The sequence below is a fragment of the Oculina patagonica genome, chromosome 14 (assembly GCF_052425735.1).
Source record: "Oculina patagonica isolate OP01 chromosome 14, crgOcupat, whole genome shotgun sequence".
NCBI lineage: Eukaryota > Metazoa > Cnidaria > Anthozoa > Scleractinia > Oculinidae > Oculina > Oculina patagonica.
Genome location: NC_135771.1, coordinates 20727104 through 20752213, shown reverse-complemented (window position 1 = coordinate 20752213; position 25110 = coordinate 20727104). Strand labels below are relative to the sequence as shown.

General features: G+C 38.0%; 3 protein-coding genes and 2 long non-coding RNA genes across 13 annotated transcripts in view; 1 reads left to right on the top strand and 4 right to left on the bottom strand.

The window, feature by feature from the left end:
* Positions 1 to 12292, bottom strand: part of LOC144638821 (tetratricopeptide repeat protein 28-like) — a 52043-nt gene extending 39751 nt beyond the window's left edge. For 2 of the 4 annotated variants that reach the window (XM_078498098.1, XM_078498102.1), the window contains exon 1: positions 9724 to 12292. In XM_078498098.1, the coding sequence (XP_078354224.1) occupies positions 9724 to 12122 (2399 nt within the window). In that variant the 5' untranslated portion in view covers positions 12123 to 12292. Of the gene's footprint in view, positions 1 to 8045; positions 8997 to 9359; positions 9406 to 9723 lie in introns of those variants that run through there. The other 2 variants (XM_078498101.1, XM_078498099.1) reach the window with 2 other exon arrangements.
* LOC144638894 (uncharacterized) overlaps positions 1 to 25110 on the top strand; it is a 57482-nt gene that overhangs the window by 24155 nt on the left and 8217 nt on the right. The window lies entirely within an intron of this gene.
* The window catches only part of LOC144638809 (uncharacterized), an 83764-nt gene that overhangs the window by 57403 nt on the left and 1251 nt on the right, over positions 1 to 25110 (bottom strand). For 2 of the 5 annotated variants that reach the window (XM_078498070.1, XM_078498075.1), the window contains exons 1-2: positions 19792 to 19930; positions 19326 to 19391 (exon numbers count right to left, since the gene is read on the bottom strand). The exons of 1 other annotated variant lie outside the window; for it this stretch is intronic. The gene's annotated coding sequence lies outside the window, so the exon portion shown is untranslated. Of the gene's footprint in view, positions 1 to 12467; positions 12884 to 19325; positions 19392 to 19791; positions 19931 to 25110 lie in introns of those variants that run through there. 2 more of the 5 variants (XR_013568014.1, XM_078498072.1) reach the window with 2 other exon arrangements.
* On the bottom strand, positions 1619 to 6765 carry LOC144638880 (uncharacterized). The gene is made up of 3 exons (XR_013568019.1): positions 6543 to 6765; positions 5019 to 5095; positions 1619 to 1665 (listed from the first exon to the last, which is right to left on the bottom strand). It is a non-coding gene; the product is annotated as an uncharacterized LOC144638880 (long non-coding RNA).
* On the bottom strand, positions 21203 to 25005 carry LOC144638820 (uncharacterized). 2 transcript variants are annotated; one of them, XM_078498097.1, is made up of 3 exons: positions 22410 to 25005; positions 22019 to 22070; positions 21203 to 21458 (listed from the first exon to the last, which is right to left on the bottom strand). In XM_078498097.1, the coding sequence occupies exons 1-2, from the start codon at positions 24862 to 24864 to the stop codon at positions 22054 to 22056; spliced, it is 2472 nt and encodes an 823-aa protein (XP_078354223.1). In that variant the 5' UTR covers positions 24865 to 25005; the 3' UTR covers positions 21203 to 21458; positions 22019 to 22053. The 2 variants fall into 2 exon arrangements, with proteins under 2 accessions (XP_078354223.1, XP_078354222.1); XM_078498096.1 differs by lacking the exon at positions 22019 to 22070.

Here is a 25110-nt window from a genome sequence, read left to right as displayed (position 1 = left end):
CACGGCAAGAGTAGTACTTCTGCTTCTATAAGATGTAAGAAGTGAAATCAAAACAGGATATTACGAGAGTATAGTGATATTAATCTTTCGTCAGGACCCATGGAATATTATTGTGTTAGTTATAAAGTTATCGAAACGATTCGCAACGTTTATGAAACGTGAGGCAGAGCGGCACAAAGTTATTTAAAACAGGTTTAAAACTGGATGCGTCCTTGGCAAGTTCCGCATTTAGTTGCTTAGATACCAGGTAGTACAGGGTGTCCCTTGATAATTCTTTAGCCCCATTGCGCATGTGTATAACAATTACTGAATACCTAATGAATTACACCTTTTGTCCGTCCCGAAGTCCTAATGTTCTTTTGTATCATATTACTATGTCTACTATGTCTAGTTAAACGGGTCCAAATTCCCCCAACTGCTCAATCTAAGTTTGAGTCTTTATATAATATTTCCAACTCCTTAGACTGGAAAAATATTTATCAATTGCCTGGTCGAGTCACTCTTGACACCAGAACGCGAGCCTTTCAATACAAGATTTTAAATCGTATCCTTTACACAAATAGTATTTTATATTAAATGAAATTCATTCCTTCTCCGTTATGCACCTTTTGTGGAGATCACGAAGAAACTCTGGAGCATCTTCTGGTAAAGTGTGTGTATACGAAAGATTTTTGGTCTGCCGTTATTTCTTGGCTAAACAATCAAAACCTGCAAGTTGATAAGTTTGACGAAATAACCATCCTTTTTGGTTGTTTCGACAACATTCCAGATAGTAATTTGTTAAACCATATAATTCTGTTAGGGAAATATACCATTTATATATGTCGTAACAAAAATATCAAACCATCGTTATCCTTACTAAAAGCCAAAACACTACAAATTCGAAAGCTAGAGCTTTTTATTGCAAAAAAGAATAAGAAAGAAGCTTTTCATTACAGTAAGTGGCAAAAAATGTTATTGTAAATTATTATTGTTAATATGGCATCTTTAAATTAAGTAGTAGGAAATTTACACATAATTAATAAGTCAAAGTAAAAGTTCAAGGTGCTAGTAGGTTAAATTCAATTAGGTTTAAAACAATTAAGTCTAGCCGACTGTGAAATATTGCTTGTAATTAGTGTTAGTTAGTGGTAATACGTCTGTTGTTATAAGTATGTAGTGTTAGTAGTGTGTTTGTAAATAATCTGTTTTGTAATTGCAATAAAAAATGTAAAATATTACTATGTCTACATGAATGTATCTTAAAAAACTCATTAATAATTCATAAAGAAAATACAAAAGAAATTAATGTTTAATGAGTGTCTTTATATCTGATAAAGACACGGCTAAACTTTACGTCCAATTTTCTAGGCCAAAATAACCCCAAATCTAAATATTAGTGCAAGAATGAGTTGATCTACATCAGAAGAGTTTTAAGCCGTTCAATAAATTCGCAATTCGTGTTTTATCAAGTCTAAAACACTCGGCTGCGCCTCGTGTTTTAAACTTGATAAAACACTGCTGCTCATTTATTAAACATTACTTAAAAGCAACACGATAATAAATTAAATACTTACCACAATCATCAAATGCGTAGCCTTAATCCTCCATCTGGTTTGGTGCACTTGTTGGTCTGTTGTCTTCCAGTGTTTATTATATCTCCTCTTCTTGTCAGGAATGCAGGTCCTTGAAGATAAAAATAATGCATAATTAGTACAGGTGTATGTTAAATACTTTGACAATCATAATAAGTATTTGTTACTTGTAGGCTGCGTTTGGGAGCAGTATACCGTATTTATTCAATTAAGCGCCCTGGGCACTTATTAAATTTTTGGACCTTTAGCTAGGGTGGGCACTTATTCGAGGCTGGGCACTTATTAAATTTTCACAATATTATTTATTAGCAAGTAGTACGTTTTTTTCTGCAAGAAAACGATGTATAACAACAAAATGCAACTTAGATGTATGAAAGTTGAATTTTGAATGTTCATTGAAAGTTTCAGTTAAAAAACTAGAAAACTCAGTCTTAATCTCTTAGTAGTATGTAGTCAATTTTAATCTCAACTTCAACAAAATTAATTTTCTCTTGTGCCCTCATTTTAAGGGGGTGGGGGTGGGCACTTATTCCAGGTTGGGCGCTTAATCGAATAAGTAAGGTAGTGCGGCAGCTCTGATAACCTTGTAATTTTACTGGTCCTCTAGTGTGGCAGTTGCTATTGTTTTGGGGCCTAGGGGGGGCATTATGTTCCTGTTGTTTGTTCTATTGTTCTCTTGTAGTGTAGCGAGTCATACATGTGAGACTTTGTGAGAGCTGCTACCCAACCCTCCCTCCACCCAGTCAGATCAGTTAATGATTAACATTCCTGATAATTTTTGTACACTAATTTAACTCCCACCTTTGGTATAATGGACACCACGTTATTATGGACAGGAGTTAAAGTCCCGGCGAATAAGAATTAACTGAAGGTAATTACAGACTACCTCTATTGAAGGACCCTAGTCAGATGGATGCCTAAGTTGTTTTTGTTTACATATAAGAATTTCGATATTATATTTTATGTGGTCCAGCATGTCTAAATGAAATGGATCACTGTGAAACTACTTAATAATTAACTAAGGTAACTTAAAGCAAACTTCCAGTGATACAACTAACAATGCAATGAGATTTCGCTTCACCATACATTATTTTGATGGCACCAAGAAAAACAATAATGGCAGAGGCTGACTAGGGTCCTCTAAGCCTAGTTTACACAAGCAATTTTATGTGGCAATTTTTATGTCACAAGTTTTATTTGCTTGTGTAGATAAAAAAAAATTGGCCAACTTTGTAGGTGACAAATATATTTGTTGACAAGCTGGCGTGTCAACAATTTTCATTGTCACATACGGAAATTACTCGTGTAGATGACTTGTCACATAAAATGTAGCCAATAATGTCAGCAATAAATATTGTTCATCAATCTCCCAAACTCCCATTGGGCACTGTATGCATGTATCTCTGCTGTCCAGGGTCATTACTGGTGCACTAAGCTTTGGAATGCTGACAAAGAGTTGTTGTGTCATCTACACGATCAGATATATTATTTTGTCACATAAAAATTGCCCGTGAAAACGTGGCTTTATACAGTTGAAGCTCTCGTAAGCGGACACCCTCGGGACGTGTCAAAAGTGTCCGCAACTGGAGCTGGCCACTTATGAGAATGGTTCTCATAAGCAGCCACTAGAGGTGTAGGGGATAGAGAGCCGCTGACGGGAGCTTGTCCAGCTAACATAATGCTAACATGCATGTACATGTAAGTGGTGTTTCGAAATGAAAAAAAAAAAACAAGATACAGAGGTTGTTAATAAAATTTTCTTTGGGGTGTCCGCATACGGGATCGAGCTCTATAAAAACAAAGAAAAAGTTGTAATCTCTGAAAGTGTCCGCGGCCGCTTACGGGAATGTCCGCTTACGAGAATGTAAAAATACACAGTTTGTATGGGCGTTAAAACAGGGTTTCAAACAAGGCGGCCGTAAGTAGAGCTGTCCGCTTACGAGAGTGTCCGTTAAGAGAGCTTCGACTGTAGTCCCAAATGTGTCTGTTATACAGTACTTAGTGGCAGTTGATTGACATTGTGAGCATTTTTTATGTTATTGCAACTCAATATTTACATGTACATGTATGTATCCATGGTGCTTGACGAGCATACTGACAATAAATTTTATTATACAGGTGGTAACATTTACTATAATTATATACAGGTCATTTCAAAGGCCCAGTTTTACCCACTAAGCTTAGTAACAAGTTTAAGTGGCTGAATACAGTTTCCGCATGCTCCTTAGATTCAATGCAAAAGTGAGTCTGAGCACGTGTGCTTGAGGGTTTGAGAATAGCAAAATTTAAATGTTGTGCATGTAAAGTTGATCAAAAAGTTTTTTATCTGGTGTTTTATTGTCTTACTAGAAAGGTGCGATTTCTAGCAAACCAGTCATTAGATTTTTAAGAAATTTTGCAAGGCTGTACTCTTTAGAAAGTAAGAAAACTGCTGATTACAAAAAAATTGGAATTTAACAAAGGAATTTTTCAACATTCTGGGAAAATACGTGAAAATATAAAAAAGCAAAAAATTAAAATTCTTTCTGTTAAAACCTTAAGTTATTACGTCAATGTTAAAATTTTCAGAATTTTTTCCATGTTTGTTGTATATGTTGCAGTTAATTTTTGATCTCAGTTAATTTTAAATTTTACCTAGTTAATTTTTTTCTAACTAGTTAATTTTTTATACTAGGTAAATAATAGGGTTAGGGTATGGGTTGGAGTCATATATTTTTAAAAAAATAGTGGTTCATCCAACATTTCCTACGTGGCAAAGTGGTAAGGGGTTGGACAGCAAATCCAGAGGTCAAGAGTTCAAATCCAGTGCAGGTTAGTAAAAAAAAAAAGTACTAGATGATTGTACTTAGAGGAGGGGGATAATATTAATAGCAGATAGTAAGAGGGGTGTTAGTAAAAATGGGGGGCAGGGTAATGAGACATCAAGGGAGGGGAGGTGTATTACTTTTTCTACTTCTTAACCTAGAATATAAAAAAAACTAGTTAGAAAAAATACTAACTAGTTAAAAAAAATTAACTGAGATCAAAAATTAACTGCATCATATACAAAATGATGAAAAAATTCTACTGACAGAATTTTCTAAAAATAATCGTGAAGAATTCAATATTATTTTTTGGTTAAATTACAATTAGCTGTGTTGCCATGGTAACACATCATGGAAATAAGTGACTGCAAAAATGCAGTAGCTTATCTTATAACTTGCCAACTTTGAGCTTGTCAGCTGCAACTGTTTGGACGTAAGTGCAAAATAAAGGATAGGCAAAGTTTGGAAAACTGTGTTCAGCCACCTTAATTCAAAATACTGAAAATGACAACAAAGCCAAATGGATGAAACTGGTCCTTAATAATATTTTTACTTAACTTCCTATCACATTCTATATCTCAGTTAGTCTGTAATTATCACACATATATGTAATAACGACAACACAAAAAAATAAACTCACCATGTTCATCTGACAAAGTCTGGGTTTAATCCTTCATGTGGTTGTTTTTTGGTCTGTTCTCTTTCTGATGTCCTCATCTGATCAATTAAAAAAGCAGTCTTAAGGCCCATTCACTAAACAAAAAAATTGGCACGGCTCGGGTAAAAATGGTATGCGTACCAAAAAATTGGTTTGGCACGGGTAAATTTTGTCATGTAAATGACTTTGCCCCACCCATGCAGAACCAAAATTTTACCCATGCTCAGACCTAGTCAAGAGGTACTGGTAGTCCTAGCATGGATAAATATTGTATGTGTTCCTGAAAATTTAACTCGGCTCGGATAAAATGTGTAGTGTGAACCAACTCCTTTTCTGATGAAACTTCATTCAATACATTTGCAGAAATTCCACTTGATCGACATGGCAGTTGCCAATTGCATCATCTTATGAACATTCATGGAAGAACTAGCGTGACTTTCAGCAGTCCTCTTTGGTTGCTTACTCCTCAGTTCGTGATTGTTAGTGATCAGAGCAGAAAGCTGAAATTCTGCCTTGAAGAGCATGATGTATGGAGTTGATCCAAATAATGCAGGAAGAATAAAATAATAATCAAAATAATCGTCGCCATTTATAGGAGAGTTACATTTCACTCTGTATGCACCTGATTGAAGAAACGTGCAGAGCCCAAAGGATAAATGATGCGACCCAATAGTTTACCAAGAAATCAGAAAAAGTACCGATAACCATCTCCTGTCAGTGACAGAATGGAAATTATCATATGACAGGTTGCATAAATCATGCTCTTAAAGCTCTCAAAGAGAATATTGCCTTGATTATAAATAAATGGAATATTACTAAGCTTACCAATGCTGTCTACCCATAATCCCATTTGGTCTTATGGTTCTTGGTTTGACCTTTTCACAGGTGAATGTTTCTTCAATCAGGTATATGCATGTGTAACATAACACCGAATGACATCTTCACCCGTAAAATCATATGAACTCAGCCTTAACAGGTGTTATGGATTACGGTCCTTAACGGCAGACCTGTAGTATGGTCGATATTTTCTGGAATCACCCATTGGTTTTAAAAAATTCCACGCCACTTTCTCGTCCAATTTGGTTTTATGACAATCAAATGAAAACTCTTCTATAGCTGGCTTAGTGATTTTTGTAAGGGAAAAAGAGTACATGAAGAGGGGGAGGGGGAGGTAAAGTTGCTAGGGATGGCTATTGAAGGGGAGAGTGGGGAAAAAACGTAGAAATGCAAAAGACAATTCAGATATGTGTTTTAATTCATTTGAATTTGGACCACACTTCATTGCTAAGTAGTTTTGAGCTTTTCTTTAGAGTTTTGCAAAAAGGTGTCAGTCTTGTCGCATTTTTACAGCACGTGTTGAATTATGCAGAAGCTTACAGATGTTTAGTGTCATACTTTAGCTTATATTTAGTTCATTTTTTTGTACATAAGCATAAATTAAGTTCCCAAGAATCATTTCTTTAGTGCACTTAAACTATCTAAGGTATATAAACGCTCTTTACTCACCTGAATAAAAGCTTGAAGGTTCAGTTGGCTTCGTGAGCTTCATGCTATTTACACCAAGTCGAGCTTCCAAAACAGAGCGCCTTGCAAGCTGTTCTCTCCGAAGTAAACGTTTCATGCGTTTAAAACTCGCCAAAGGGCTATAGAAGACATCAAAACTGCATTCCACAGTCGATAAATCACCGATAAATGGTTGGAAGTTTTCAAAATAGTCCGCCATCTTTCTTTCCTGCTTGCCTCGGCGCCAGTGTTTCACGCGGTCATGGGTTAGTTTGGGAATGGGGGAGGGGGAGGGGGGGGGATGGGGGTGGAGGTGAATGCACATACACTTCGGGGTGGAGGCGGGTGGAACATTTGACTATCTGCAGACTTTATTTATTTATTTATTTATTTATTTATTTATTTATTTATTTATTTATTTATTTATTTATTCATGGAGCGATTGCTCGACGTGTTTTTACTTTTCCTCCAAATTAATTTGGCGCTAAATTTAGGTCGATACGTACTCTGTAACTCATTAACCAATTTACATTTGCGCTAAAATGGGTATTTTCCAAATAACTATTTGCGCGCTGAAAGGGGTGTGACCACGTGTCTGCTGTGTGCAACTGTCGGAGTCACAACGATTTTAGTTTGGATAAGAGGAAGAACCCTATTGTTTAAACACTGAAATATTCAGTTGCAAATTTCAGCCGCTCTAGAATAGATGTGAACTTGACACTTTTACTTAATAAACAGGCGTTCACACCCTCTCTAGCCCATACACATATCTCCGGCAAATCCCCCTTTTAGAAAAGTTATTTTGAGTGAAATCTAAGCTGGCCAATCTTGTATGTGAAGCCTATTGTTTCAATGAAATCACCATAAGCAACCATTAGCCGATCTAGAAATGGTGTGACTTTGACGGTTGCGCACAAGAAGGGTTTTGACTACGTGTCTTTATGTGCAAGTGTCAAAGTCGCACCTCTTTTAGATCGGCTAATATTTGCTGCTTTTCGATAGTTCATTATCCAATTCCTATTGTTTAAATATTAATGGTTTGATATTTCTGCTAAAATGGGGATTTCTCAAAAATTAGTTGCGCGCGAGAAAAGGCGTGACCACGTGTCTATTGTATACAGGTGTCAAAGTCACATCTGTTTAAATCGTCTACTATTTGTGTTAACATTAAAACAATAAGGGTCCTCCCTTGTTTGTAAGTGTCAAATCAAACGTCTTGAATATCGATCGAAAAAAAGTTGGTGGTAGTATAAAGGTGGGGCACTCGCTCAAGCCCCCTCCCCTCCCCTGTCAGGTTTAGCTGCGCTTTAAAGCTTCCAACTTAAAAGAGAAAAGCAAACTATCTATTCAAGAACACTTCTATATCTTGTTATATTTGTGATATTTATTTTAAACTTTTAAGTAGGCCATTGCTAAGCTTTAATACACACATGAACAAAAATAATAATAATAATTATCATTTATATAACGCGAACTTCTATATAAACATTCAGTTGCGCTTTACAATGAGTTACAAAATAAGAAATGAAATAAAAATTAACTTTAGAAAACTATTTACACTCTTTAAAAACTATGTACAATATGCTATTTAAAAACTAATCAGACTAAAACTGAATAAAGATCTATTTAAAAGCTTAGTTAAAAAGATGAGTTTTAACGGCAGTTTCAAAATCGTCAAGTGTCTTTATGTTGCGAATAACAGCTGGCAGTTTATTCCATTCCATTGGTGCAGCTGACTGGAATGCACGATCACCGAGGGTAGAGCGATACTTAGTACTGGGTAGTACAAATAACGACGCCTCATTTGATCTTAGGAGTTAGTTACATGTAGTTATATTGCTAGTTTCGACTAGTTAATGCTAATATTGTAAGAGATAAACGTTTCGAAATCTATTACAGTTTAGAAAGGACAAGTCTCTCGGTTTGTTAGTGTACACACGCTTTCTCTCGTGTTTTGCATGCTTTAATCAGCGTTAGTAGTCTCAGTTTTTAGCTAAACCTTAACCGAGTAAACTACATCGAGAAATCTTAACAAATACGGGCTTTCCGTGGGACCATCTCGTCATGCTCACAGCTTTACTAGAGCAGATGTGCCATTAAGGGTGATATAGAAAAAAAAATTAAAAATTATCCAGCGTAATCGCATGCAACATCGCCTGATACTCAGCCGAAAAGGCAGTGGGCCGCGTCGGCTAAGTATCACGGAGCTTACTATAAAAGGAGCACTCCGCTATTATCATGTTTACACTTTAACTACGTATTTAACAAAATTAAAAAGAACTCCCTGTCTTACATTTCTCCTGATATCGTTTTTGCTCGAAGCATTTTAATTTAATTCAGGCAAATAATCCAGCAAACTCAATCTTCAAGTTATAATTATAGTGTTTACAAACAAACAGTTGAGTCAAATCGGTTTCGTGTTTAAGTCTTCACTTGATGCAGCACTGATCAAGTTACCTAAAAGAGAAAACAAAATACAAATGAATAGTAAATAGACATACATACATACAGGCATTATAAATTTTGCTACCACATAATCTCTTGGCTAATTAAACTAAACCCTAAAATATCTGGGATCCAATAATTTCAATGAATTAACATATTTTTGGTATACTTAAACCTTCGATTTTTCAACCTCCCGATATCTCGAACCAAAAGTCCTTAATTACCCTTCCTTCGTCGAAATCGTCAAATCTCGCATTCTTGAAGTTTTGTTGGGGTTAACGCGCGCGCGAGCAAGCGGCGAAGCCGCAAGAGACCCCTCGCGGTTTCGCCGCTTGCTCGCGCGCGCATTAACCCCAACAAAACCGCCAGCTTCGCAGGCTAGAGAAATCGAGATTCCACTGTATCTCAAACACTAAGGAGACTTTTAGACCGAAAGCAAAAAAGGGATTTAAAAGACCTGCAACATACCTGTCAGAAAATTACAATGGGGACTGCCCGTCGTTAACTCGGCATAGATAGAAATAACAGTATCACAAAAAGATACTTAAAATTTTTAATTCCATCAACTAAACTGCTGAATAGAAAATTTATCTCTCATGAAAAAAGTGAAACCTGTGTTAATAAAACTGTTGTTAAATTAAGACTTTCAAGCTCTACTACATAAGTAGCAACTCTAAAAAATAAATAACGGATTGTTACTTGTAAGGAAAAATACATTTTTCTCTTTTTTGAAACTTACTTTGTTTTTCCAAAATCAAGTGTCACGTTATCGCCAATCAACATAAAAGGTGCCCACTGTCTCACTTCAGAATAGCCGTTACATCTCATCCACTTCATGGCCTCGTGAAGAGATTCACTGGCGCTATCCCCATCAACAAGGTGCTCGTAGAAACGACTCATGAACTGCTCTGTTGCACTGTCTTCTAGAGCCCACAGTGCCACCAACACTGAGCGTGCACCAGATCCTAAGAATGCTCGTGCGATTCCAACAACTCCCTCGGCTCTTATCTGTCCACGTCCACTGTGACAACAGCTTAGTACTACCAGTTTAGCACGCAGATGAACTTTTGAAATATCAGACATTGTCAAAAGAAAGTCTTCTTCTCGTGGGATCCTGTTAGAAGAACGAATAGGGGAAAGGGCAATCTCTCCTCTTTCTGCATCACCGTGTGCAGCGAAATGTATCAGGCTCACTGAATTGATCACTTGAAGTACTGCTTGCTTAGTTGCTTCCTTTCCCAGCAACGGCTTAACACCAATCTTCTCTCCTATCATGTTTGCTTCGCTTTCTGCACAAGGCAGTCGCGAAATGTTTTTAAGCCGTCCCTTGTAGCGCACCCTACCAACATTAGGATTTCCCACTATCAGTGCACCAGTCTGACTGTGATAGTCTCTTGGACTGTCCTGAATGAGCCTGAGAGTCGTCAAAGAAGGAACGAAGCGGATCCTTAAAGACTCTGATAAGTATTTTCCACTTTCGTCAGGTAACGCGGCAAATGGAATGTTGTATAAAGACTGTTCAGGAACAATGATGATTTCAGGACCCTCTAGTAAGTCCGCCACAGGAGCGATGATCAATTTGTGACACAGAGAAAGATTGCGTTTGGGGCTATCTATGTTATCTTTGACATCATCTCGAATTCGCGACGCTTCACGGATATCTTCCTCACAAGGTTTCCGTTCAATATCGTTCAAAGATCGGTCTTCACAATGTTCCTCCGGTAAAATGTCAAAATTTCTGAAGGGCTCTTCAGAGAAAAATTCATCCAAACTTTTGATGAATCCCTCACGATCAATGATTTCTTTTCCATCTACCTTTCGGAAATGCACGATTCTTCTTGCTTTAAGAATCCACAAAAGTATAACGTGATTAATATAAGAGAAGTACAGGCAAGTACAACTAAGTTCTTTGTCCATGATACTTTCAATGCCAACCCATGATAGAGGATGAGCTGAGATTGGATTCTCCACGGAGTACTGAGCTGACATTAAATCTGCCAGAGCTCTGGCCCGACGAAGCTCTGAAACGTACAGAGCTTTTTTAGGATTTCCAGCGGTACAGAAGAATACAGTGAGTACCCGGTAGGGATTAGCATGTTCGTGAGAAAAAGATATCTTAAATTGATCGTTGTCCCGGAGAGAACCTCGCAAGTCCTCGCATTTTTGAATACTTGGAAGGAGATAAGACAAAACATCCTGAGTCTTTCCTGCTTGAAGCATAACCAATCCAAGATTGCAAAGAAACGTAAATTGTTTCTTAACGTCTCCAATCTCTTCGCATATTGCAAGCGCCCTCTTATAATATTCTTCCGCCTCGACATATTCACCAACAAATCCAAAAAGAGCTCCAAGATTTCCATAATCTGAGGCTTCTCCGTTTCTGTTGCCAATTTTTTTATTGATCGTAAGTGACTTCTCTAGATATTCTCTAGCTTTCTCGTTGTCACCAATTGATTGAAACAGAGTTCCAAGGTTTCCGTAAACACTGGCTTCTCCTCCTTTGTCACCAATTTCTTTACTGAGATTAAGTGCTTTCTGAAGATATTCGTCAGCCTTGGCATATTTACCAAGACAGATGAACAAACTCCCGAGTTCTGTACAAACAGCTACTTCTCCTCTTTTGTCATCAATTTCTCTTCTGATCGTAACTGCTTTTACGTAATATTCTTTAGCCTCGACATACTCCCCAACAGTATGAAACACTTTTCCAAGTTGTCCGTAACAAAAGGCTTCTCCTTCTCTGTCGCCGATTTCTTTTTTGATCGCAAGTGCTACCTCAAGATACTCTTTCGCCTTCTCATATTCTCCAAGTGATGTAAGGACGGTTCCAAGGTTTCCGTAAGAGGAGGCTTCTGCTTTTTTGTCACCAATTTCTTTTTCAATCGTAAGTGCTTTCTCGTAATATTCTTTCGCCTTCTCGTATTCACCAAAAGAATGAAACACAGTTCCAAGGTTACGATAACAACAGGCTTCTCCGTTTCTGTCCCCAGTTTCCTTTTTAATCGCAAGTGCTTTTTCGTGATATTCCTTCGCCTTGTCATATTCGCCAACACATCCAAACACCGCTCCAAGGTTTCCGTAACAGGAGGCTATTCCATCTCTGTCGCCAATTTCTTTTCTGATGGCAAGTGCTTTCATGTGATGTTTTTTCGCCTTCTCATATTCTCCAACTGACTGATACACCGTCCCAAGGATGCCGTAACAGGAAGCTTCTTCATTTTTGTCACCAATTTCTGTACTGATTAGTAGTGCTTTCTTACTGTGTTCTTTTGCTTCTACGTACTTACTCTGACTAAGATACGAATCCGCTAGTATTCGGGTTAAGGAACATTCGAATTCTGCGAACCTGTCACCGCCGCATTCCGGGAGAATGTGAAGAATTTTTGTAGCGTATTTTATTATATTTGGGTGATCATCGATAAGCCAATACGCCCGTAACACTGCACAGTATATCTCCCTGTAAAGCATTTTGCACTTCTTCTCTTCTGTTATTAGTGGTGAGTTGTCGAGGATGAACAAACATTCTTTGCATAACTCGATGGCTTTATAAACTCGACCGGTGTTGATAAGGAAATGGGCAACAATGAGGCCGATAAAAATGGTTGGAAAAATTTCTTTCATGTTGTTCATGTCAAGCTCTCCTGTCAGAATAAGAAGAGAATGAAATTGAAGTTAAACTAGTCCGTTTGTTTGAATTAGATTAACTGGGAAAAATCGTCTTGATGATAACATTAGTACTTGTTGTATTTCGTTACCGTGTTTGTCGAGGATGAAAAAACATTCTTTCCATAACTCGATGGCTTTATGAACTCGACCGGTGTTGGTAAGGAAATGGGCAACAATGCCGCCGATAAAGATGGTTTGTAAATTTTCTTTCATGTTGTTCATGTCAAGCACTCCTGTCAGAATAAGAAGAGAATGAAATTGAAGTTAAACGTACGGGCACCTTCGGACCTGGGAGGGCGGAGACCTTATTGCCCGAAAAAAAATAACATGCATTGAAAGCAGAATAAAGAGGAATATCAAATGGACAACAAAACGTGCATTGAAATAGTCGTGTACAAACCTTGGCTATTTTTATAAAGGAAACGATAGTTCTTAAATTAGTTTCGTGGCGTTGCCCGAAGGTGTCAATGCACTGAATCCTTTTTCTTCGGGAATATTTTATTCATTCGCTCTAGTTCAACAAAACTTAAAGTATTTTTGGGGAGCCAATTTGTATTGCTTTTCCCCCACTTGAAAGTTATACAAAAGCGTGTGAAACACCCAGGGATGAATGGGTTAAAACATTTCGTTGAAAGTTTTGAGCTAGTCCTAAGGCTTAATATTTGAGTCAAAAAGATCAAAGCTGGATCCACCGCGCGCAAACGCTCAAGCTATGGAAAAGCTGATTGCGACTGAATCAAACTGAGGGGCCACGCTGAATTTGCAAGAAATCTTGAACGTGATTATAGCAAATTGCGAGAGGAAACGAAAGCAAATGAATGAGAAATTTGGACTTTTGAACCACAAAGTTCGCTATATTTCCAATACTTTTTCTTTTGATGTAATTCATTTTGAATGTAATGTTGAGAAGTGTCGGCTTATTTTCTATTTTTCTCCAGGCTTGTTGCCCGAATTCTAAGCATTTTGCCCGAAAAATTTCGGCACTGGGGGGGCTGCAGCCCCCCCTCGCCTCCCCGCCCCCCCGCCTCGTACGCCTATGAAAAAGCAGTTTAACTCGTAAATGGAGTCTGTTAACCGGTGTAGTTTACCGAAGTGGCGTGAAAATCATTGCGAAATACACAAACAACGACAAACTACGAACGGTAAACACTCGATTTTGCCGATAAAGGAAATGAATACTCGCCTTTTGAAGATCTTCGGGGCCTTTAATTCCACTTGAATGAAGTCATTTTACATTAACAACGGTTGGTGAGCAGCTTTTTCGATTTTAGAGAGCAAAACTTTCACCGCTACAAAATAATCCACTTCCCCTCGCTAGAATATAATTTCATCTGTACTTTAGTGATAACTAATATGACAGCTCACTCAAAAAGGAAACTGTTACAACACACTGTTAAATTTAAAATCTAATCAGTTAGAATTTAATAACCCAGGTGTTTTCCAACTACATTTCGTTTTCTTCGCTTGTCCATAAGAACAAACCCACACAGTCTGCAACAATCGACCTCACCCAATGATCATCATACAGCGAAGAAAAAAAAATCGCAACAGAAAACAGAAGCTGTATTGTAATCCATCGTCACATATTTAATACTAGGATGCGAAAATGGGCCAGTTTGTGATTCAGTTCGACGCGAAAGCAAGAAGCAAAGTGTGAGCAGCGCAGCTCGCCGATCGTTCCCACGTTCGATCGACATAGTTGCGTGACCCGTGCAACGAAGCTTCTCAAATCATGGAAAGTTTCAGAAGTCTTTCAACGATCGAAAAAAAAATTATGTAACATTGTTTACTTGACAAGCAACTAACGTTGCAATTGAAAGTGGAAGTCGTGTACCGTATGTGGTCCTTGGTCCGCGAGTAAAAGTTATAAACTTAAATATCTTACCTGAATCAAAGCCCGATGGGCTGAAATTTTTCTTTTTCGTGTAATTAAAAAAACAGTGACCGTGCTCGCAGGTCCTTGGTCCGCAAATGTGGTCCTTTTTCCGCGAGTCACGTAAACAGCCTGAAATTTACTGTGAATCGCGATAATTTTTTAAAAAGATACAACATTTTAGCAATATTTAATCTATTCTTTACTATTTTTGACATTTTTAAGCTTCAGTCTTGTTGGAAGTCGTTGTGAGGTGCGAGTATAAAACAACCCGTGTATTCTTCAGATTTCTTTCAGACAGAAGTCTCCGACACAAACCCGCGTCTTTATTTCTTCTCTTTAGAACTTTCCAAATTAATTTTGAAACATTTGACGCGAGGATAAATGCCGTAGCACCAATGTGTGCACCCGGTGCTTATAATTTTACTGAATTATCGTTGTTTTAAAACAATTTTTTTGTTCACAGTAAAAGGTCACGGACCAAGGACCCATATGCGAAAATTGTTTATAACTTTTATTAGTCGCTAAATCGAAAATTTGCAACTCTGCAGCAAATCTCTTCAGAGTTGCTGAAATCAGTTGATCTATTAACCTGTTCTCCAAAAAAACACGTTTTCCCGTTGCGTTTTATCTATGCACTAGCTTTATAAAGCAGCTATCCTACCTCACTTAATATTTTGTCATCTAGTCTGGCATTTCTGTCGTGCAAGTGATACACGTAGATTGGAGAGGATACAGGAAAGAGGATTAAGAGCAGTTTTTAAAGATGATCGATCAAGCTACGAAGTTTTACTAAAGAGGGCAGAACTACCTACTTTAAAAAACAGGCGATTGCAAGATATATGCATACTGATGTATAAGGTTAAAAATGGGCTTAGTCCAAATCCGATCCGTCAGCTATTTAAGCCTCATCAGTCGTCCTACCAGCTGAGGCAATCAGACTTTTCGATGCCCCGCTTCACTACAGTAACGTACGGAAAGCATTCCATTAGATACCTGGGGCCGAAGCTCTGGGGCCACCTGACGACGGATGAAAGAAAATGCCAGTCACTTAAGACATTTAAAAAAACGATTCGGAAACGTGACTTCAATAACTTTTTAAACAATGAACGTTGCAATTGCCGCCTCTGTGACTATTAATACTAGCCATGTATATAGCCTTTTTTATCACATAAATAGATTTACTTTTTTACCCGTTTTTATTATGTAAATAGCTAGCCATGTATATAGTCTTTTTTATCACATAAATAGATTTACTTTTTTTTACCCGTTTTTATTATGTAAATAGCTTCTTTTTTAACTTATTTTAACTTTAAATTCTTAATTGTAATAGCTGTACAATGATAGGTTTAAGTTTTTTAAAGTTTTTTCTTAGTCAGGTGTCCACAATTAGTAGAGGGGACTTTTCCCCTCAGCTAAACATTTTTAGACACGATAATAAAGTTATTCATTCATTCATTCAAACGCGACCATGTAATTCACGGACCCGCGAAAAGTTGAAATTTCAAGAAAGGCAAATTTACCTGTCTGTTGACAAGCGTGAATTTCGCACCGTAACCGACAGTACGAAAGCTGAAAATTTGACATACCAAAGTAGAATAGTCAAAAAATCATTGGAAACATTCACTTTTTGCCGAAGTTTAGTTATCGAGGAAATATTAAATCATATTCGAAAAAGTCGCGGACCAAGGACCTCACGGACCAAGGACCACATACTGTATCGTGTTTTAGCTAGAAAACTTCACCATACCTTCAAAAAGGCTGCCGTGAAAATTTGGGGATGGGTATTTGTTTCCTTGCGCCTGGCTTTCAGTTGGCGATTTCGTACGCTTCGTTGAATTTTTTTCTGAAACGGTTCACAAGAATTATCTCTCCGTTCTCCGTTGCAAGGGCCAAGCAACTTCGTCGATCGAAGGAGAAAACTACTTCGTGTAAGAAGACATCAGTCTCTTGGCCGGTTCTCCTCGCTGATTGGCCAGAAAAATATTTTTCTGGCCAATCAGGAGGAAGGAGTTCAAACGCTTCTGGAACTGGTTCGGTAAGACAAAGTGCCCAGGGGCTGTTACGCTCTTGTAAACTTTCGCCCTAAAATCCCGTCGTCCCGATAAGCCGCCCGTCGCCCCCCACTAACTGCCCCTAGGTCTCTGAGGATGCCATCTGCTGTAAATAAGAGCATTTTTCAGTTATTGCAGTTTGTAGGCGGGGAATAATTATTTCCCAATCATTCTGCAGGAACGTCTTTTACTCAAGCACGGAAAACAATTAGTCATCACGATTTGTTAACCAATATTTCAATTATTCACAGCATTATTATAAGAATCTATATGGTATCTTTTTCCTGAGACGTCATGTAATAATAATTTTAATTATTATCGTTTTGAAAACGTTTTCAAAACGATCTGTACAAAAGTTTAAAACTTTATTAAAACCAAATGTTTTCGACTAAAAGTCATCTCCAGGATTGTTGTGTTCGCCGCGTCAGTTCGTATTGACAAAACATAATTCACAAAAAGGTAACGTATGGTTAACTGTTAGCAAGAGCTAAATTTAAAATTGGAAGTTAGCCACCTTCCGCACAGATTTACTTCCGTCACGTGAGTATATTTAGCAAAGTCAAACTAAAGACAAACCGACAAATGCCAACAACAATGAAGATTTTTCTACTGAAGGCAAACATATTTTTTTACATTTAATTTACCTCAATTTTCTGGCCTCTCACAAGTTTTAATTGAAATCTCGCCAGTTTTACACTTGTGGAAGTGTGTTTTTCATATACGTGTAAAATTCCCGTTTTTAAGTAGTGCTATAAATTAGAAACACACTTTTTTCAACCAATTGTGGCCAAAACATGTGTTCTAAAACTTGCTGTTCTTCTTGCTTTATAAAAAGACAAAATGGTAAATAAAATTCAAATAAATCTCCGTCAGCAAAACATGAATTTTCGTCTCACTTTGCACGTTGCTGTCAGTCATACTCATCAATTATTCAAGTCACGAAACACAATTTCTGTACTGTCTGCGCATGTCGTAACAATGTAATTATGACTCAGTATGTTATCAGCTTTCGAACCTTTCTTTCGTCTTGTGTTGTTGATGTAGGGAAATAAGATGACTGGACCAACAGGTCCTCTCAGAGAAGTATCAAGTTTATCATACAAGATTATCATTTCACCTTAAGGACTCTTGAATTTTATACTAAAACGACACGTAATTTCTTCCTCGATTTTTCTACTTCCAAAATCTTAAATCGTCAGAAAGTGAAATCAGGACTGGCACGTACTCGGCCTCAATAATTGTTCGTCTTTAATCGTGAGAAAGGACTACCATTTATATTACCATAGGCGTACGAGGCGGGGGGGGCGAGGGGGGCTGCAGCCCCCCCAGTGCCGAAAATTTTCGGGCAAAATGCTTAGAATTCGGGCAACAAGCCTAGGAAAAAATAGAAAATAAGCCGACAAATCTCAATATCACGTTCAAAACTAACTACATCAGCAGAAAAAGTATTGAAAATATACCGAACGTTGTCGTTGAAAAGTCTAAATTTCTCATGCATCTGCTTTCCTTTCCTCTTGCAAATTGGTATAATCATGTTCGATTTTCCTTGCAAATTCTGCGTGACCCCTCAGTTTGATTCAGTTGCAATCAGCTTTTCTATAGCTTGAGCGTTTGCGCGCGGTGGACCCAGTGTAAGACCTTGAAACAAAGCTGTTACAAATGTGATAAAACTGATGCTTTTCTCAAATGTTAAGTTCTCAGGGCAAGCTTAAAACTTTCGACCGATTCATCCCCTATGGTTTCACACGCTTTTGTGTAACTTGCAAGTGGGGGGAAAACAATGTAAATTGGCTTCCTCAAAATACTTTAATTTTCGCTGAACTAGGGTGAATAAATAAAATATTTCTGAAGAAAAAGGATTCAGTGCATTGACACCTTCGGGCAATGCCACGAAATTAATTAAAGAACTATCGTTTCCTTTAAGCAAGCAGGCAAGGCTTTTCCACAACTATTTTAATGCACGTTTTGTTTTGCATATTATATAGGCCTTTTTATTCGGCTTTCAACCCATGCCAATTTTTTTTTTCGGGCAGTAAGGTCTCCGCCCCCCCAGTATCGAAGGTGCCCGTACGCCTATGTATATTACCTTATTATTTAAATAATATTGTCTCGTTCAACAGCAACAAATAATGAGGATTAGTAAATTGCTACCTTTTCAGTCTTGCATGAGTCCTTTATAGACTTTATTTGCGAGGTAACCATGTAAACTACGATTGTGACCTTGATTTACTGTGAAATGTGTATCGTGTGGAAAACTACAACTGACAGCAAGATACGCGTTTCCAAAACAGGGATCACTTCAAAATCACGAAGGGGCATGTATTGGACACTTCTTACCTAGCTTTCAATTTCGACTGGAATCTTCCTAATATACAACTGTATCGAGGAACGAAATCTGAATTGGTTTTGAGTCTCTGTAATTTGTCAGAATTTTAGAACATATTTGGCTTAACTCACGAGGTCATAAGAAAATCAGTCTTGTTCTTCCTTTGCAAAATGACAGGCGCGGGCATTTGACATTCATGCGATTTCTTACCTCCAGATAGTGAAATTTTTACCAATCAAAATGTCATTTTAGCGCGAAACTATTATTCATAGTCTAACATCGTTATTGATTACCTATTAGAGGTCTTACTCTTATTTCTTAAAAAGTAAATCATAACAAACTTAAGTATAATATTACTCAGATTTACTAAAGAGTAGTATGAACCCTTGCCTAGATGCAAATCAAATTAAGTTTGTACTCACCACTTCCCTTGTGCCGTGTGGAAAGAATACAAAAGTAACAGCGGCAGTTAGCAACAGGAACTTTGTCTGCAAGATAACCAAAAAAATCGCACCGGTTTATTTATGACATCTTTAGCCCACGTTTTAATCAATTTTACTGAAACGAGAAGTCTAAATTCCTCATTTATACTTTATGGGATCAGGCAAGCAATGGAGAATTCTTTAAAATTAATCCACCGAGGCAGTTTCAGAAAATTCCTTTACAAATATTGTAACACAATTGCCTGTTAAACTAAACCCAGTCTCTGTAGGGTCTAAATTATACCAAACTATATGTTATGGCGACCTTTACTCTTGTATGCTTTAGTAGACAGAATTAGTAGACAGAATTAATACACAAACTGAACAGGAACGATTATGCAAATTACCACCAATACTGAGAGAAAATTAATGACAGACTCTCAGTGGAACATTATAAAACACCTACCTTTGCAAGGTCCTGCGAGATACGTATTTCTAATAGTTTCAAACGCTAAATCGGGTCATGTCTTCTTGTAACGGAAATTAACTTCGCCAATTACTTTGGATCAAAACTTGGGTAAAAATTTCTGTACGTACCGCTCTATGAGAAGTCCAAATCAAAATGACAAAATCCACGTTAGCCTGTGTCTTTTAAATTAAAAATGTGAACTCCCTTCAAAACTAAGAATGACGCAATTCAAGTGATTATTAAATTTCCAACTATGAGATCATCTTTCAATTTCGACTGGAGTCTTTTCAATACACTGTGACAATAAAATTATTAAATTTATTTTAAGGAAAGTTAAGATAGGCTTTTTTACATCTTCAGTACAGTGACTACACACTTATACGGCAATCTCCTCGAGTCCATATCTTAACCTCGTCACTGAGTTTGTGTCATTCAGGTGAGTTTGAGCAGTTTGACGTAGTGCTATTTTTGCTTATTATATGATCTGTCATTGCTACACTTTGTCTTAAATATTTCACTTTCCCCTGTGTTTTAATTTTCTTCGCATTAATTCAAGTCACGACACAGAATCTTGTTTCTGACACAATATTTTATCAGTTTATGATAATCCTTCCCTTGCTTTTCCAAGGTCCTTCACTGCGGGAAGGCGGAAACAAGGGGGAAGGCGGAAACAACAAAAGATGACGCACATTCCCTTTTGAGGTTTTTCTGACCACGTGACTGACTCTTGGCATTTTTGGCAGAGGGGCGTGGCCAGCTTTTTGAATAGCTGTAGGCATGGTCAATCGGCCAGTAAGGGCCGCTTTTTGAGGTGGGATAGGGGCGGTGGAGGTCCGCCGAGGAAGTTCTTTTTTGGATCAAGACTCTCGTAGTCTGCTTAGCTGACGGTATTGTTGGGTTTTAAAGCGCCCAAGCCACTCACGGCTGCGCCGCTTGCTTGTGGGCGCTTTAAAACCCAACAATACCGCCAGCTACGCAGGCTAGTTTTTACTCATTCCAAAATAAACGCTCTTGTTTCTTACGGCGCAGGCCACTGTGAGATTGTCTGTCACCTGGCTAGTTAAGAACGCTCCCAAGTTTTCACTTGCTAGATAAGCCTTGATCTCGTCACGAAAGGGTTGCTGCGAAATTTACAAATTGCTTTCTATTTCATCTTGAAAGCGTTTCAGCCTGGATACAATATATACGAGTGGGTTGAAAGATTTGCAGGCCCGGGCCTACGGGCCTTGCTACGAACCTGTAATTGGTCTCAAATTTGGCTTTTGTTGATTGGTAGATATCGTATCGACGTCTACACAGTTATAAGAGTGAGTTTGTTATAAATTTTGTCTGTCTAGCTCCGACCCTAAATACTGGGTATTGAGACTTAAGCTGCAAGAGATGACACAACAATTTTTCTCTTGTTTTTTTGCCTTTATTTTGGAGCACCTACTATTATTGTGTTTCTTTTACTACACATTTAACAAAACTTAAAAAAAATGCTCCTCCTTACATTTCGCCTGATATCATTTTCGCTCGAATCGTTTTAACTTAATTCAGTAAAATACAGCAAGCAAAGTCAATGATCAAGTTATAATTATAATGTTTACAAGAATTAGTCTCTCAGTTGAGTCAAATCGGTTTTGTGGTTTAGTTTTCACTTGATGCTGCGCTGGTCAAGTCATCTAAAAGAGAAAAAAAAGACATGAGAAATAAATAAACATACAAACAAGCAAATTATCCCTCCATTAGAAATTATGCTACCACAAAATCTCTTCGTTATATTAACAAGATCCAATGAATTGTCATAAATATACTGTTACGAATGGTTCGGTTAAGTGAAGCGGTCGTTTACAAAATAACAGAAATCAGGATTCTCGGTAACACAACATCAAGTTCATTTTAATCGACTTTACCATGTCGCATCCCTCACACAAAAACAACCTTCTCGAAAGTTCTTGTCACGTGACACAAGTAATAGATCTAAAAATAAATATCCTTGTTTGGAAAATCCATTACCTTAACATGCAAAATGTCACAAGCAATGTCACGCACAGTGTCAAAAGTAACGCAGTTTTTTTGTAACATATACATATTTCTGGTACAGTGGAACCCTGGATTTCTTGAACCTCTAAATAACTTGTACCGAAAGTCGTTAATTCTCTTTGCTCAGTCGAACGAATGTAATTTCAACCCGATTTCTCGAACTAATTTTCGTTTCTCAACTCAACTCAACTTTTTTTACCTTGAAGGTTCGAGGAATCGGGATTGTACTGAATCTCAACCGCTAAGGAAACCTAAAGATGGAACAATAAAAAAGGATTTAAAAAGACCTGCAATATACCTTTCGGAAAATTACAATGGGGACTTCCCTAAACTTATTTAATTTAAGTGTCCGTCGTTAACTCGGCATAGAAAGTTATAACAGTATCACAAAAAGATACTTGAAATTTTTAATTCCATCAATTAAAGCGCTAAATAGAAAATTTAACTCTCGCGAAAAAAGTGATACCTGTATTAATAAATCTGTTGTTATATTAAGACTTACAAGCTCTACTATAAGTAGCAACTCTTAACAATAAATAAAAGGTTGTTACTATTAAGGAAAAATATATTCTTTCCTTTTTTGAACTTACTTTGTTTTCCAAAATCAAATGTCACGTTATCACCAATCAGCATAAAAGGTGCCCACTGTCTCACTTCAGAATAGCCGTTACATCTCATCCACTTCATGGCCTCGTGAAGAGATTCACTGGCGCTATCGCCACCAACAAGGTGCTCGTAGAAACGACTCATGAACTGCTCTGTGGCACTGTCTTCCAGGGCCCACAATGCCACTAACACTGAGCGCGCACCAGATCCTAAGAATGCTCGAGCAATTCCAACAACTCCCTCGGCTCTGATCTGTCCACGACCACTGTGACAACAGCTTAGTACTACCAGTTTAGCACGTAGTTGAACTTTTGAAATGTCAGACATTGTCAACAAGAAGTCTTCTTCTCGTGGGATCCTGTTAGGATTACGAAGAGCGGGAGCAAGGGCAATTTCTCCTCTTTCTGCATCACCGTGTGCAGCAAAATGTATCAGACTCACTGAATTGATCACTTGAAGTACTGCTTGCTTTGTTGCTTGCGGTCCAAGGAACGGCTTGACACCAAGCTTTTCTCCTACCATGTTCGCTTCGCTTTCTGCACAAGGCAGTCGTGAAATGAATTTGAGACGTCCCTTGTAGTGCACCCTACCAACATCAGGATTTCCAACTATCAGTGCACCAGTCTGATTGTGATAGTCTGCTGGGCTGTCCTGAATGAGCTTGAGAGTCGTCAAAGAAGGAACGAAGCGGATCCTGAAAGTCTCTGATAAGTATTTACCACTTTCATCAGGTAACGCGGCAAATGGAATGTTGTACAAAGACCGTTCAGGAACGATGATGATTTCAGGACCCTCTATTAAGTCCACCACAGGAGCGATGATCAATTTGTGACACAGAGAAAGATTCCTTTTAAGGCTCGCTTGGCTATCTTTACCATGATCATTTCCAATTCGCGATAATTCAAGGATATCTTCCTTAGAAGGTTTTCGTTGAATATCGTTCAAAGATCGGCCTTCGCAATGTTCCTCTGGTAAAATGCCAAAACTTCTGAAGCGTTCGTTAGCAAAAAATTCGTCCAAATTTTCTAGCAATCCCTCGTGAGCAGTTGTTTCTTTTCCGTCCACCTTTCGGAAATGCACAATTCTTGTTGCTTTGAGAATCCAAAAAAGTATAACGTGATCAAAATAAGAGAAGTATAGGCAAGTATAACTAAGTTCTTTGTCAACGAGACCTTCAATGCCAACCCATGATCGAGGATTTGCTGAGATTTGATTCTCCACGGAGTACTTAGCTGACATTAAATCTGCCAGAGCTCTGGCCCGAAGAAGCTCTGAAACGTACAGAGCTTTATTGGGATTTCCAGCGAAACAGAAGAATGCAATGAGTACCGTGTAGGGATCAGCATGCTCGTGAGAAAAAGATATCTTAAGATCGTTGTCTCGTAGAAAACCTCGCAAGTCGTCGCATTTTTGAATACTTGGAAGGAGATACGACAGAGCTTCTTGACTCTTTCCTGCTAGGAGCATAACCCATCCAAGTCTGCCAAGCAATGAAGATTGTTTCTTTATGTCTCCAATTTCTTCGCTAATTAATAGCGCCCTTTTGTAATATTCTTCCGCCTCGACATATTCACCAAGTAATTCAAAATGAATTCCAAGATTTCCATAATTTGCGGCTTCTCCGTTTCTGTGGCCATTTTCTTTACTAATCGTCAGCGCCTTCTCTAGATATTTTCTAGCTTTTTCGTAGTCACCAATTGATTGAAAAACAGCTCCAAGGTTTGCGTAAACAATGGCTTCTCCTTTTTTGTCACCGATTTCTTTACTGAGAGCAAGTGCTTTTTCAAGGTATTCGTTAGCCTTGGCATATTTACCAAGAAGAAGGAACATAGTCCCGAGGTTTCCATAAACAGCTCCTTCTCCCTCTAAGTCACCAATTTCTCTCCTGATCGCAACTGCTTTGTCGTAATTTTCTTTTGCCTTGGCATACTCACCAACATATTGAAACACGTGTCCAAGGTTTCCGTAAGAGTTGGCTTCCCCTTTTCTGTCGCCGATTTCTTTTTTGATCGCAAGTGCCACCTCAAGATATTCTTTTGCCTTCCCATATTCTCCAAGTGATTTAAGCACCGCTCCAAGATTTACATAAGAGGAGGCCACTTTATTTCTATCACCAATTTCTTTCCTGATGGCATGTGCTTTCACATGATATTCTATCGCCTTCTGATATTGTGCAACTGAGTGATACACCATCCCAAGGATTTCGTAACATAAAGCTTCTTCATTTTTGTCACCAATTTCTGTACTGATTAGTAGTGCTTTCTCGCTATGCTCTTTTACGTCTTTGTACTTACTCTGACGAAAATACAACGTCGCTAGTGCTACGCGTATTTTACATTCTTTGAGGCTGTTGCCAGATTCGCGGAAAACGTGGAGAATTTTTGTAGCGTATTTAATGGCATTTGTCCAATCATAGATATGGCAGTACGCCAGTATCATTGTCCAATGTATATCCTCGTTAAGCAATTTTAATTTCTCCCCTTCTTTTATGAGTGGTGTGTTGTCGAGGATGTACAAACATTCTCTGCATAACTTGATGGCTTTTGGAACTCGACAAGTGTTGATAAGGAAACGGGCAACAATGAGGCTGATAAAGATGGTTTGTATGATTTTATCTAAGTTGTTCATGTCAAGCAATTCTGTCAGAATAAGAAGAGAATGAAATTGAAGTTAAACTAGTTCATT

Coding starts and splice junctions, on each gene's coding strand:
- LOC144638820 (XM_078498096.1), bottom strand. CDS start 24,864: ATGATACTGGCGTACTGCCATATCTATGATTGGACAAATGCCATTAAA. Junction 21,459..22,409: donor ATTTGATTTTGGAAAACAAA/GTAAGTTCAAAA, acceptor TTTCTCTTTTAG/ATGACTTGACCAGCGCAGCA.